Below are 15,530 nucleotides of genomic sequence, written 5' to 3'. Positions count from 1 at the left end.
ATATAATGTGAATCTCAGCCAATCTGAGTGCTGCTGACCATTTGCATCTCTTTAGGGCCACAATTTACCACCTTTTAACGGTTACTTCCAGTATGATAATGCATCATGTCACAAAGCAAAAGTCATCTCAAACTATCTTCATGAAGATGAGAATGAGTTCAGTGAACTTCAGTTTCCTCCCCAGTCACCAGATCTGAATCAAACAGACCTGAATCTTTGGGGTGTGGTGGAACGGGAGACTGGCAGTATGAATGTGCAGCGGACAAATCTGCAGAAATGATGTGAAGCAATCACGTCAACAAGGACAAGAATCTCACTTGTAAGTTGCTTTGGATAAAAGTGTCTGCTTAATGAGTAAATGTAAGTGTTCTCAAAATCTTCTGGACTTCGTTCTCGACATTTTATGACATGACGTCAAAGTCAAAACAGATATGCATAAGTCAGAGTCCAGTGTAAAGACACAATGAAGAAAGAAGCTCAGGCTGTCACGTCACCCGCGCAGCAGCATCGCTGGTTTTCCACCTGAATGTTGTGTTTCATTTGCCTCATTCTAAAGAGCACGTTTTATCTTTCATCTTTGTCTTCTGCATTAGAAAATAATTTTAATCAGGCTGTATGCCATTCCTCTCATGAGAGGATCAATACAACTCTCATGTCTGTACAGTAAATATGAAGCTGCCGTCAGGAGACAGTGACCTGGTAGGCACATTTTAAAAGTCATGCTAGCCCCCCCACCACCCCCCCTTCAGTCTTTGTATTCAAGCTAAGCTAACCGTCTGCTCTTTCCCAAAATATCAAACCTATTTCTTTATGTAAGAAAATTTTTCTAAGCCATTTTCCATTTTCCATTTTCCAGTGATGCACCGGCCACTGGGCCCTGATAGTAACTTGCTTTTAAATTTTCAAACAAGAAAAACATGGCGACTGTTCCGAAAAATACATATATTAACAGCAATAATCAGGTCATGCAGTTGCAGAATCATGCTTAATTTAACTGTAATAAACTGATTTTCTCACTTACTCCACTACTGCTCTTTACAGTAACACGACAATTAAACCATGTGCTGTTAAAGTTTATGATTCACAAGTCCCATGTGTGTCTGCTGAAGTTGAGAAAATGTTTAACAAAAGGTGAGACAAACGATTTGTGGAAAATCCCACACACAACTACAGGAAGTGACTCGCTCTAAGTCATTAGTCATTAGATATTCCAGTCAAAGAAAGTCAATATTTGCATTCTTGTCCAGTGCTTCCTGCCTCATGGACACAGGTGGTGGTGGTGGGAGTAGAAATCCCACCTTGTTTTTGCTCTTATATTTTTACTTCCTCATATCAGGTCATTTCTGGGTCAGGACTTCTGTTTTTCATTTATGTGAAAAAAAATAGATATTTTTCAAATAGATGTCACTACAAGACCAAGCTAGAAAAATAGAAAGATTTTATTTAATTACAACCAACCAAGAAAAACCTTTTTAACACAAATACAAAAACCTAACATTGTAGACAAAACAGCTTAAGTTAAATGATTCAACATGATGGAAGAAAAGTTACATTTAAAAAAAAAGGGTTTTATAGCAAAAATTTATCCAAAACAGACCTCTGCTGTTTTGGGTAAAAATCCACGGATGTGAGTGTGGTGTGCATGTGCAGATCTGTGTGTGTGCATGTTTGGTTGGTCACTTGAAGTGAATGATCTCCTGAGTGGCCAGTCTGATGAGCTGGTTGAAGTCAAACTGGATGTACTTCCTCCAGTAGCGTCTGTCTCTGCCGTAGGTCTGAGCAGGATAGCACGGACTGCCTGAAAGACAGGTTTCAGCTTAGGTACATGCACGTCCTTAAATTAGGCATCGATGCTCATCATGCTCATGAATGCACTTAAGAGTCGGATTGAATTACCCCTGATTCATCTCTGCCGACAATCCAGGAAGATACAGACATGGCCAAAAGTGTTGGCACCCCTACACCTCGTTGAAACAAAACTGTTCTTCCTGAGAGGTATTGAAATTAAAAGCTCTTTTGTCACCTGCACGGCTTTGGTTTGCTATAAAGCAAAACAAAGAAGTTGTCGAAAGAGCTGAATTCTTCCTTATTCTACAAAAATCTTCCTAAAATGGAAGTGGGGATAAATAAGTAGGTTGTAGTGATATTTCAAGCAGACTATTGTCTTCAGTAAGTATCACAGATGTCTTTAATCTTATAATTCAGCCTATTTATATGGAGAAAGGTCCTCATTGTGTGCTCCACACTGAATATGGATGAGAGACAGAAAACAAGAGAGTTGTCTGAGGAGATAAGAAAGAAAATAATTGGAAACCGTGGTCAAGGTAAAGGTTACAAGATCATTTCTAAGCAGCTCAATGCTCCTGTGACCACAGCTGCTAATATTATTAACACGTTTAAGGTCCAAGGCGCCGTAGCCAACCTCCCTGGATGTGGCCACAAGAACAAAACTGACCACAGAACAGAGGGATAGTTTGAATATTAGGTTAAGGGTTGCATCATTTTTTTGTATCATTTAAAATGATGTTTCATTGAAAACATACAAATATAGAAACAGAATAGAAAATAGTGGAGCCAGAGCCAGTTGCTTTTGCCAGTTTCACAGAAACTTTTCTTTTTTAAACAGATGGGTACCAATAATTCTGGCAACATCTGTATGTGGTCTGGGGCCTGGGACAATTATTAGATAATCTTAAATCAATCACTTCATTTGTTCGCAAAATGGCAATTTGGTCAGCTGAGAGGAGGTAAAAGCTTATGGAGATGTGACCACACCTGCTCAATGAAGAAATCTCACAATTTTCCCATTAGTCCTATACCGCCCTCTAGAGGTGCAGAGTTTCCATGGTCACTGTCACCGGATGGTCTGGTGTGTTTGTGTGCTCTCACCTATGCCATGGAGGATTCTAGCAACAGCTCTTCCAGAAAATTTCTCATCGCTGCGGTTGGATAGAAAACTTCTGATGTCCGCTCTGATCTGGCTTTCCCAGTCCAGCAGCTACAAACAAACAAACAAACACGCAAGTCAAACAAAATATTCAGAGCATTCAAGACACATATTCAGCTGAAAGTCCTGATGGCCATCCTGTGGGTTTTACCTTATATTTGTCGAGCTCCTCAATGTCCACTGGTCTGAGTGTGTGGGCTCGGTCTCGCCTCTTGTCAAAGTACTCAGAAAGAAGGTTTTTCAGCTGCAGACTGCGGCTCACATCCAAATCATCAACGCAGGACAAAACGCTTTGGAAAGCAACACTGGGAAAAACACGTACAGTTTTGAGTAAGTCCGCTTAACACTCAAAAGCCCCATAAGAGATTGTTTGAATGCTGCTCAACTATTAGTTGAGATTTTTGCAGGTTCTCTTCTGGTTAAGATTTGAATGATAATGATGTGGAAGGTTTCATAGTGGAATAAGGGACTGGTGAATCAAACATTTAATCTCAAGCTTTATAGTCGTACACAGCATAACTTAACTGATCAAACTGAGATACAGTATTCATATGTCATTAGCAACATTAATTACTTATAAATTATTGGAATTACCAAAGCAAAACAGATTAGGTAATGTCAGTCGCAAAGTACAGAATAAACTACAACCATCTAAGACCAATGCAAGTATTGACATCCCATTAAAAGATCTGAAACCATTCTACCAATTTCTCTTTCACAAGTGTGAACAAATCCATTTTTAAGTGGAATAATATAGATATAGATGAATTTAACTGGAGGGTGAAGAATTGCAACTACAACTAAATTTAAAAACAGTGTGTACCTCTTGAAGGACTTAAAACAAGTGGTCAGCTGGTAGAGCTGTGTTCTCTCTTGGTCCTGCACGCGATTATGGAGGAACTGACAAACTCTGTCCATCTCCTCATCGCTAAGGTCTCCATAGGAGCGGAAGTAGAAGGACGGGGAGGAGAATTCAACGAGGATGCCGCTACGCCCGCCAGCTGAAACACAAATATCGATGACCAATTGTTTCTGTGTATCATTGGTCAATTTTTCAGCATTGCTGCCTTCATCAGACAACAACAGTAAGCACAGGACATCAACATCAACATCAACATCAACATCAACAAACTCACAAACCAAGTCACTTACAACATTTGCTGTGATGATAATAAAAGAAGGAGGGCTGCCCCAAGCTCACAAACACGCTCGTAAACAAACCTCTATCAGTGCTCCACTGCAGCTGTCTGAGTCCTCTCTTCACAAGAGGAAGCTGCCACCCCATAGTGTCCGCAACCTCAACAACATCAAACTCCAGCTGATCACACGTCTCCACTCGCTCGCCCGCCATCCGCCTTCGGGCCAGAACCACAGCAACAGGAGGACAGCTGTGGAGAGGAAAAGGTCAAATAAATTAAACCTGATTTCGTTTTAATTTATCTAATGATAAATAACTTCAGTTCTATATCTTTGTGTAAAATGACACACAGTCAAGCGCACACGGTATAAAGTGGCACATACAGAGTGTGTGGCTTTTTAAGAACATCTTTAATACCGTCAAACATTTCATACATTTTCATGATTTTCTGGAGCTGCCTCGGTCCATCATAGAAGCTGACTTTACACACAGACATGGTGGGGTGCAGAAGTTCGACGAAGCGCTGAGGATGCAGCTCCAGATAGCACAGCAGTGTTTCCACTCCTGAAATACACACAAAGAAAAAGAGAGCGAGAGAAAAAGTTCATCAATTATGTTTTGCTCTACTTGTGTGGTCTTGTTTAGTGATTGTCCTGTTACTGATTTTTCACTGTAGTTAGTGCCTTTAATTTGTCACAGCCACTAGATTCTACTTTGTTCTGAATGCACCGTAAAGCTAAACATGCCATGTTCTCACTTCAGAAGACTTGACTCAACCCATCTTTTCTGGGCTGAATCTGGCTTAAATCTGTAATGAAATACTTCGTTATAAATAAATAAATACTGCTACATACTCCATTTATCATCCTACTACCACACTGTTTTACTGTTTTACTTTTTGTTTTAATTGCTTTATTTGTGTATATGTGCTTGTGCGTGTTTCCGCTTACCTTCCTCTGTGATATCCAGAGCCTCGACAGTCTGCTGGATGGGAATCGCTCTCTCGTGCGTATGACACACTCGCTCTCTGGGCCAATCTGTGCTCTCTCTTTCGTGATCCCTCGGCGAATCAGCGGCGGCCTTCACCTCCACATCCTGGTGTTTCACCGAACCATCAGCTCCCTCATCTTTTACAACCTGCTCCTCTTTCTTCTCCTCCTCCTTTCTTTCATCGCTGCCTTCTTGGACAGGTAACTCCACTGAATCAGGATGTGACGACTCCTTGCAGTGAAAACAAGGTCACATAATGCACTCGTTTTGCCTAAAATAGTGGCCCCCACTAATATCACTTTGTAAAATGTGTCCTTGTTAAATTAACTATAAATTAACAACCATACACTGCTTTTAAATTTAGTTTTTCAGTTTCCTTGTTTTCTTAAGCATAACCTGCATTATAACAGTTTTTATTGGTTAAATGGTTAAAAAGAAAGAATAAAAGATATTAAAGAGCATTTTAATTACCTGTGCAGCAGCAGTTTCTGGATTAGGGTTACTAGGAGGGTTTAGGTTGCTCTCCTGATCACACGCATCCATCATCTCCAACAGCTCAGCGTCTTCAACGTCCTACACGTATATGGACAGATTTTTTTGTTTTATTTTTTACTTTATAGAAAGTTTTAGTTTGAGTAACATGGACTCAAAAACACTTCTTGGAACAGCATGTGGACTACAGATGCACACACACAGAACAGGAGACAGTTACCTTGATGAGTTCCTGTTGTTTCTGGTGTATCCGTTTACATTTGCATGGAGGGAAAACTTTCTGCACCAGCCTCTTTACTGTGTAGTAGTCCACTGTGTCTGCATAGATATGACGACGGAGCTCATGGAGGTCTCCACCCTGCACACAAATACAGTAGTAAATGAATAAGACAAAAAATAGATTCAAGGCACGATAAAGGAGGTACATAAAATCTTTTATCAAATACAGCCAATCAATTTGTATTTATTGTTTCTTTAAACAGTAAGATAGCATTGTTATTATCCAATAACAAACCCCGTGTTTTGAGCTGTGAGCACTGAAACAATTAGAGTCAGGTTAGTCCCTTCTTAAATGAACAGTTTAATTCTCACCTCAGGGTCCAGGAAGAGGTGACAGTGGGCCGGTTCTCCGTCTCTCCCTGCCCTCCCAATCTCCTGAACGTAGCTCTCGAAGCTCTGGAAACACAATTACCAGTAAGGGAATACTGATACAAACAGGACCTTGGCCATAATAGATAAACACGTATATCTAACAAAGTTTGGTCTAATTACATCCTGCAATCATGCAACAGAATTGTTAAAAAGCAAACAAACTTCCACAGAAACAATGAGTTCTTTATTCTTGCCAGAGTTTGTTGTGATGTCTGGGTTTAAGATCAAATGAAATCTCTTTTTATGTTTTATGTAATGCTCATGGCCACAAACATTACCACTGTTGATAATATGGTTGAAAATTAGAAGCAAGAAGTTTACTAGTCGCACACCAAGTGAGAGCTGAAGTTTCACTGGGATTACAAAGTTTCAAGAGCCACAAGAGCGACGACCCACCTTTGGCATGTTGTAGTGGATGATACCACGGACGTCAGATTTATCGAGGCCCATGCCAAACGCCACAGTGGCCACCACTATTCTAAGCTCCCCGCACATGAAGTTGTTCTGGACGCGACGGCGCTCTGATGCCGAGAGGCCGGCGTGGTACGACTCAGCCTGCCATTTCAGTGGTTTACGAATCTTCTTCCTTGCTGAGCACAGAAAGACATGACATTGCGAAAAACAATAGGGAGAATGATTTTTGATTAAGGTAATACAGCAGCTTACCCATACCATGTTGTTGGCTGAAGTTTAGCATGTCTTGTTATTTTACATTTTACCTCTTCCCCTGACATTTCTCTCTCCATTTTAGTGAGAAAGTTGAAAACACAAATTATTGTGCCCTCACCCAGCTCTTTCTTTCTCTGTCCTACAGGGTTGTTTTGTGTCTGGCTGCTGCCGCTGATTTGCTTGTTTTCTTTAACCAGCACTCCCTGCAGGCAGGTCCTGAGGAGAGCTGCCACACGAGTGGTCTCCTCTCTTCTGGTGCAGTAGACGATGACGGAGTCCAGACAACCAAAACGATCACCTCTCAACAAGGACACCAAAGCCTTAAAATGTGAAGACAGGAGAGATGCAGATAAAAAGTAAGAGAGTTTTAAATATTTCTAGAAAGACACAAGGGGACAGATGGAGTCTGTGGGCGTGGGAAACTATACATTTGCACACAACTGCTGTAAATCTAGGATGATGATTTCAAGTATGCATAGTCACACGCACAGGGACACATATAAATCATCACACCTGATCCTTCTCTCTATCCATGGACACAGACAGACGCAGGTTAGGAGGAACTGCTGCAGATCTGACTGCAATGCCATCTTGATCAGTGATGTCCAGATGCTGAGCGATGTCCAGAGCAGTAGACAGTGTGGCCGTAGCAGTAAGTCCAAGTAAGCACTGCACTCCCAAACGCTCCCTTAGCACCTACAAATACACACACAAAAACACACGCACACACACTTATCTATGACTCATCAGACTGTGTTTTAGCAATTAGTGGTACATATATACATCAATGTGTGTGTGTGATAAACCAACAGTGGTGCTCAAGATTTCAGCTATGATCAGGAGAAAAGTCTGAGATCAAAATGCCAGGCACTGAAAATTATTAACGAACACACACACACACACACACACACACACACACACACACACACACACACACACACACACACACAATCATCATTCACCCACCTTACAGAGCCTCAGGTAACAGGGTCTGAAGTTGTGTGACCACTCAGAGACACAATGAGCTTCGTCGATACAAGCGAAGGCCACAGGAGGGAGCTCCTGAGCGGAGGGCAGACACCCTGCACCTGAGCCACCTCCACCAACCAAAGCCTCTGGAGAGAGCAGCAACACACACACCTGGCCTGACTTCACCTGGACAAACAGAGGAAAAGAGCACACAGCCTGGGCTGAAAATACGACTGAACATATGACATTTCCAGTTCAAGCCAAGATTTCTCTTTTGCTTAAACTGCATTACTGAACTATCAAAACACTTCTGTACAATTGAGGGTTTTTTTTGCGATTAGTCAAAAGCTCCAGAAGAGCTACTAAATGCAACTAGAGGTGAAATTGTGATTGACACTGTCAAATACATTTTTACAGGAAAAGGGAATTACATGAGACTAGATGTCAATGAACTGGATTAAAACTTAAAAAAGTAAAAAATAATGAACAATTTGTGATTTTTACATCAAACTCATCCACAACTGAGGGGGAGAAGAGTGGTGACTGTGGAGACTCTGATTATGTGTGTTACCTTTTCTATCGCAGCTTCTCTCTGTTTCATCGTCATGTTGGAGTGGATACAGGCTGCCTTCAGCTTGGCTGGCAGGCCAGACAGCTGGAAACACACAAGTACAATTCACAGTAAAATGTATCACAACAGCTGCGTCACTGTTCACAGTGAGAGGGTATGTTTGCTCTGTGCCCTGCAATTATGATTAAGCAATGACAAAATGTTGGCTGATTTTCTTTATGTGAAGTTGTGATTACCTGATCATCCATCAGTGAGACGAGAGGTGAAATGACGAGTGTGATGCACTTTGACCTCTGAGCGTACAGGTAGGCTGGAAGCTGATAGCACAACGATTTACCCATCCCTGTTGACAACACTACGAGGGTAGAGAGACCTAAAGAGAGAGAGAGAGAGAAAAATGAATACAGATTATAGCTGCACAGATAAAAACACAGAGAGAGAGTCTGTGTTGTGTGTTTTGTGTATGTCCGTACCTGACAGGATCCTCATGATGGCCTCCTCCTGTCCTGGTCTAAATGACTTATAGCCGAGGTCTTGCAGAGCTGCATACACATCAGCGGGTGTTGCTGAACACACATACACACAGACGAAGAGTTAATGAGTTAATGTTTGAAAAGATCTGTTTATTTCCATTCACCTTGTTTTTAAGGAGTTCCGCGTGTGTTTACCCTGGACTTTTCCATCATCTGTCAGGTCATACAGTGGTGCCATTGGTGGGGGAGGAGCGGGCCGCTCATAGTCAGGACGAATCACATTCAACAACACCTCATCTTGATGCTTATGATCCGCTTCATTTTCTGGGTGCTGCTCCTCGTTGACGCTGGGAGATGACACTGGAACACACACACATCAGGATACACACAAACACGACAAACACACAAGTACTTGTGAGTTTCTTGTATTTGCAGCAAGATTTTTTCCAAAGTTGTGATGAACTTTGTAAAGTACCGAGCGGCTGAGGTCGCAGTGTTCCCGTTGCCCTGGCAACCTCCTCCAGAGTTGGCAGCTCAAAGGGCTCCTCTTCAACAGGTTGCTCCTCAGGAACAGGAGGAGGAGGGGGGGCTACAAAACAGAGTTCAGAGGTATTTGTTGTTCATCAGTACAGCTTCTCAGACATGATACCATGTGTGTAACATAGTGCACATAACTACAGCTGAAGAATGTGAATGGAATTAAATATGACAAAGTGAGATGACAAGATGAGGAAAAACATGGAAGCAAACCCTCAGTTTTCATGTATTTTTCAAGCAACTAATTAAAGGTAAAAGGGTTTTAATTATAGTAACACAAACATCTGACTCGTCAGTGTTCACGCTCACCAGTTTCTACAGAGGGGTCTATAGTGTAGTACAAACAAAACAACCAAATTTATCACTCACACTATGACCCGTTCAGCTTATAGCACAGCTGGTCACCCTTTTGCGCAACTTCATTTATTTATTCATTTATTGGTTAATCTAACAGGCACCGTGCACATTAATATGCATTGTGCCAAGAGGAAATGTGTTTTTTCCCTAGAATTTTCCTGGAAGTTTACATTTGCCATTGTCATTGTGTAAGGAAATGAATAAGTCGTTACGTGTTTCACTCTGTATTACCTCGTCCCTTGCAGTCGATGGCCCAGTGTCCTGTCCCTCCACACTTGTAGCAGGTGTCACCCTGGCGACTGAGCCCCCCTCTGAAGCCTCCTCTCCTTCCTCTGCCAAAATATCCAGCACCTCCACCAAAACGCTCGCCTTTCAGCTGGAATTTCTGCATGTACAACTGAAACATATACAATAGGTTTACATGTAAAAAACAAAAAAAAATACATTAATACAGACACATTTTTGTTCCTGGAGTCATGTGGAACAGGATGCATGTATAGGTTTTCTGGGACAGAGTTACACAAATACATCCATTCCTTGCTAGGATTTTGAAGACAGGTTTTGTATATTTAGTAATAAACAAAGCTGATTGGTCAGATTTGTTCATCTTAACATTTCTATCCTGAGCAGGACAACTGAAGTCCAACACACACATACACAAAACTCACCTGTTTGCGGAGAGCTACCCCTCTGAGGGCATATCCTTTGACATGAGATTTCTTCTTCAGATTTATCTTCACAAAGTTACCCTCTGCACCTTTCATGCTGTTGTCAAAATAAATTTAAACATTTAATTAAAAAACACAGGCTCCAAAAAGAGACGCTGCAACACCATTTTGCAGTGTGGGGTCACGTATGATCTCACCTGGCTCTGACAGGCTGAGTGTGATACATTCTCTTAGTCACAAATTCCTCCTCTATTTCTCCCAACAGGTTCTCCTGGGGCACCTTGACAAAAATTATACCACATTTAATTATACCATCATACTATGTTTATCTTCACTTAATGCATTTGCACAAAAATAATATGAAACAACACACAGTTTGATCTAAGATGGACACAAACCTAACTCCTTACCTTTTTTGGTACCTTGCTTTGTTTCTCCTCTTCTCCCTCTCCATCTTCCTCTTCATTTTTCTTGGTTCTCCTTTTCTTCCCTTCTCCTCGAGCCGGACTAGAGTTCAACCCAGAGCTCTCCTCTTTCTTTTTGCCATTCCTCCTTTTCTTTTTCACTCCTCCCTCCTGTGTCATCTCTCCCTCCATGTCCACTCCCTCTCTCTGCCTCTTCCTCCCTCTCTTCTTCGTACCTTTGGGCTTGGGACTAGTCTCACCATCACCCTCTGGTGTTGGAGGTGGCGCCTGCCCTCCTTGCAACTCCTCACCTCCCTTCCCTTTGTTTTTTCTAGTGGGTTTTCGGGGAGGTTTTGGTGCACTATCACTGCCTATTGTGTCACTGGGAATACCCTTAAAGCCTTCATCTCTCCCCATGTCTATTGTCTCTCTTCTTTCTCCCTCTGTCTCTATTTCTCCTTTTGCTACTCTTTCACCCCCCTGTATTTCTCCTTCTGTTTCTCTCTCTATTTTTTTGTCTATCTCCTGGTTACCTGCCCCAGGCGTCTCCTCTGCCCCCATCTCCCCAAACACCTGACACCTCTCTAACCACTTCCTATCAACAAAACCCAGCCTGCTGGCAGGAGAGGGCCTTCCTCCAGTACCGTTACCTCCCACTCCTCCTCTGACACCTCCGAGGAACTGTGGGCTCCCTCTCAAAGGAAACATACCCCGATGTGGAGTTCCTAATGTCTCAGAATTCACTTTTTTCTCTCCTGAAGCTCCTATACTGTCATCTAACTTCCCTGTGGTTCCAACATCTTCTCTTGAAGTTTCTACGCTACACAGTGGAGACAACGACAACAAGGCAGAAGATCTGGCTGCAGAGGGAGCTAGACTCGAGACATTTTGATTTTGTGAGCTAATGACATCACTGGTACAACTTCTACTACTAACATTACTACCACAACTATTGGCAGCATCTGAAGGTTCATCACTAAACTCTCCGACAGGCTCAACTGGTTCAAACGGCTCTTCAGGCTCCACTGGATGTAACGTCTTTGAAGCCAGGGGCCGCGGGAAAGTCGTTACTCTTCTGTGAACAAAGACACAGTTACAAGGAGGACTCATTAGTGGTTCTTCCATTCAAATTAAAGTTTTTACATATCTTGTATATTTAAGATGGCTGATGCAATACACAGGGATGTTTAAAATTAACTCATAACAAAGACTGAAAAATCCCCCCCAAAAAAATCTGTGTCTGTGTACTGTACTGAGAAATAACATTTTAAGTCAAACTTAAACACTTATTTGATTCATCAATGGAAACAAAAATAACTGGCAACAATCTTGATCATTGATTAAATGTTTCAGTCATTTATGAGGCAAAAATACCAAAACTATTTTCTGGTGTGACTCCAACAATGTGAAGATTTTCTGCTTTTCTCTTTTTCATATCATTGTAAACTGGACTTATTTGGGTTTTAGACAGTTGGTTGGATTAAAATAAGATAATAAGACGTCACCCTGGACTCTAAAATACATATTGACAATTCAAAGACTAAACAATTAATAAATAATGACAACAATCATTAGCTGCAGCCTGAACTGCAATGTAATATTCAGCAAAATGTGGTTATATATCTAACTGTGAATTATGCATTGATAATATGGAGCTACCATTAAAATGCTCTCTTTAATTCAATTACCTTGGTGAGAAGGGGTTCGATTTGGGGTCAGTGGACGTGGTCTTGTCAGTGGCAGCAGCAACAACAGGGCTGTTTGTCTGACCACTCAGTCCACCTTTTAAGGAGTTAAGAGGCACCCGACCAGGAAGGACCGATTTCTTCAGCGAGACAGGTTTCTCCTGGAATAACAAAAGGAAATCAGTACAAAAACCAAAGTGGCTGTTACCGTGACCAATCCATCCTCAATGTGTACATAAGTGACTGTGGTCAGCCTTTTTTCAAAGTGTGCCTCACCTTGCTGAGTGTAGCTAGGTTGTTTTTAAGTTTTAGGCCATAGTATTGGGCCGAGGCCTTAAGACCGTCTCTGTCCTGGGATGTTAGTCTAGGAGAAGACACCGGCAACATACTACGATTCAGATGGGCACCCCAACTGTCTGACTCCTGAACAGACAGATGACACACAAAGACAGTAAGCAAATGGATGAGACAGGGAGAAGCAATGGTGGAAAATAACAAAGAGAAATAGCATTTGGACATCTGACCTTAGCTGTAGATCTGGACTGTTCGGCGTGTTCGCTGGCTGCATCACTGCTGCTGTTCTCTTTGGCTTGTTTTAAAGTGCGATACTCTTTATACAGTTCTGAAATACAGACACACAAAGTGATTCTCTCCTGTCTCTAAACCGATGATTTATGCTGCAGTTGGACTAAATGTATGGATCAAGGAAATATATCCATTTATCTGTAACGCAACTGAATGGCAGTACTCACTCCTGGTCTCTTCTGGAGCTTGGTCAATGTCCTCCTGGAAATTAAAGAGCATTATAATATTCAACTTTTATTATCATTAGTCAAAACTGAATTAAATCATTTCAAATTTACCAATTAATTATTCAATTCCTTAGATTAAGATTCAATTGCGAAAGTAATATCGGCTCCTTTTGCAATATAGACATTGAAACAACAGAGCATATTGTCTTTTTTGTCATCATTCCCAGCTGTAATGGAAACAAATGTAAGAATGGTTTAAACAAAATAATATACAAGTTGAACTCAAACTACATCTATGGAGTGGTTAATAAACTGGAAAATCTGCTGATTAATACAATATATAAACAAATGTATAAACTCAAAGTCTGCAAAAGAACTGATGTACAACTTGAACCTGAAATTACTAACCTTTAATTTACACTGAAAACCAATTCATGTTAATGTATTTATTTTGGATTCACTTATCGTGTTGTTTATTTCGTATTCGTTACAGTGTCCGTATTTTTCTTAGTTGACAGTTTTGTTTGATTTTTTCTTTTTCCCATTACCGCTCAGACACAAGCCAAGGATTTTTAACACCGTGGTTCATCTGCATTGCTGTTTATAAATGTATCGTTCAATAAAGCAAAATAAAGAAATATGAATTTTAAGAAAAAGGGAAACACAGTGACAGCAACAGCATCTTCGCCAGTAAGATACATGTATGCCCTGTGTATAAACAAAACAATAATGAAATAAACAATATAAAAACATACAAAATATCATGTCATTGTTGTTCAAAGCTTAATTTGCAGCTAACAGTGTGCTAACATTTAAATCACCTTATTGGGTTTCCTCTGGTGCTGTTGGACAAACCCCTGCTCCCAGCCCTTCAGCAGAAGCTTCACCTCGTTGTAGCGGTCCATGCTGACTGCAGGGTCGACAAAACACTCCGACTTTCTGACAGACCTAACTTTCTAATAATGCGTAGATGGTGTGAGGCTTGACTTCAGGCGAAAGCTGCATCGACACGTAAGTTTTAACAAGAAAAAACAAGAAACGCAACGTAATTGTTCGCTTGTTTTCTGAATCCGGAAGCGAAAACCTTCGTGTATTTAGTAACCCTGACTAACTTAATGTGTCCTCCTTTAATAAAAGTTACTGTTACGTTTGTAGTCCACAACAATCATATTAAGGGACTGTCGTAAAGAGCTTCTTCCGCTGTGTTGTTTACGATTTTCCCGCGCCGGAAAAATGACATTTTGTGTTGCCAGGTTCCCTCATATATCCCCCAATCTCACAAAACACGCGCTTCTTTTCCGTGGTGAAAATTGTGTTGTGATTTTATGAAAGACTAACGATGAACATTAAGGTGACAGAGATAAATAAGAAAGAGAAAAAGGCTTTATGTAATATGTAGGGATATCATTACAATAAAACGCCCTTGCAAGGTTGCCAGATCTGCGTGACAAAATTAATGCCAATCAACACCTGCCCAACAGGCACAAAACCACAAATCAAAATATGCCTCTGCCAAACCCTATGGCCCTGCACTGCTTATTCGGTCCAACAGCATTGTTATTATAGCGAAATACATTGAAATATCTATAGTATAAAAATGTAAACGTAAACATAAACGTTAAATGTGTCAGCATTAAAAGCAGTTTTCCCTGAATAATTTTCACCTTGCTCCTACAATTGCCTTGCGTAATTAGATACAATATATTATTATAAATAAAATATAGCTCTCTGTACTGTAATTTGCATGCATAATAGGTCTACCCAACCAGCAACACTTCAAAAGTAGCCCAATTCCGTGGTAAAACCGGAGATCTGGCAACCCTGAGCAGGCCCTCCTCTTTCAGGCTCCACACACCCAGCCTCCTTCATTAAAGGGACAAGGATGGCCCCAAAAAAGGCCTTTCTGCTTACAGTATGATCCATGTCAGATCTATGCTTATAACACAAGCAGAAATTTCCTTAATGATTAAAACTTTTTGACAAAACACATTTGACTCGTCACAATATCATCCTGCATACAGTCGTGCTTCAAAATGTTATATAATATAATATACTGTACCATCAGTATACAGTAATGTACAGTGTGTTCAGCTACGTATTGGTAGATACCAATATACAAAAAAAAATATGCATTGCATTAATATGCATCTTGTCCAGATATAGATCACATTTTAATACCAAGTGTAAACAGGGTGAGAGTTAACCATAAGCAGATAATTGATGTTAT

The 15,530-nt window shown here is 40.9% G+C and overlaps 1 protein-coding gene across 1 annotated transcript; it reads right to left on the bottom strand.

Moving 5' to 3' along the window:
- Positions 1 to 1,421: 1,421 nt before the first annotated feature.
- On the bottom strand, positions 1,422 to 15,455 carry recql4 (RecQ helicase-like 4). The gene is made up of 28 exons (XM_023409857.2): positions 14,125 to 15,455; positions 13,304 to 13,337; positions 13,076 to 13,173; positions 12,828 to 12,974; positions 12,555 to 12,712; positions 10,873 to 11,941; positions 10,660 to 10,742; positions 10,463 to 10,559; positions 10,026 to 10,191; positions 9,376 to 9,489; positions 9,096 to 9,260; positions 8,901 to 8,993; positions 8,664 to 8,800; positions 8,428 to 8,511; positions 7,854 to 8,042; positions 7,401 to 7,583; positions 7,006 to 7,207; positions 6,615 to 6,808; positions 6,159 to 6,242; positions 5,788 to 5,925; positions 5,547 to 5,648; positions 5,036 to 5,306; positions 4,520 to 4,649; positions 4,169 to 4,335; positions 3,771 to 3,948; positions 3,099 to 3,252; positions 2,890 to 2,998; positions 1,422 to 1,798 (listed from the first exon to the last, which is right to left on the bottom strand). Exons 1-28 carry the CDS (start codon positions 14,206 to 14,208, stop codon positions 1,677 to 1,679), a joined length of 4,752 nt encoding a protein of 1,583 aa, XP_023265625.1. The 5' UTR covers positions 14,209 to 15,455; the 3' UTR covers positions 1,422 to 1,676.
- Between the last annotated feature and the right edge of the window lie 75 nt (positions 15,456 to 15,530).

The sequence above is a fragment of the Seriola lalandi genome, unplaced genomic scaffold, assembly GCF_002814215.2.
Source record: "Seriola lalandi dorsalis isolate HSWRI2012SDOR001 ecotype SW California unplaced genomic scaffold, Sedor1 jcf7180002054408, whole genome shotgun sequence".
Lineage (NCBI taxonomy): Eukaryota > Metazoa > Chordata > Actinopteri > Carangiformes > Carangidae > Seriola > Seriola lalandi.
This window is presented reverse-complemented; position numbering and strand designations above follow the sequence as displayed.

What these genes read in the sequence shown, in the direction of transcription:
- recql4 (XM_023409857.2), bottom strand. Translation starts at nt 14,208, where the DNA reads ATGGACCGCTACAACGAGGTGAAGCTTCTGCTGAAGGGCTGGGAGCAG. An exon ending in AGATGATGGAAAAGTCCAGG is followed by an intron (nt 8,994 to 9,095) that starts GTAAACACACGC and finishes ATGTGTGTTCAG; the next exon opens with CAACACCCGCTGATGTGTAT. An exon ending in ACCTCTTCCTGGACCCTGAG is followed by an intron (nt 5,926 to 6,158) that starts GTGAGAATTAAA and finishes ATTTGTGTGCAG; the next exon opens with GGTGGAGACCTCCATGAGCT.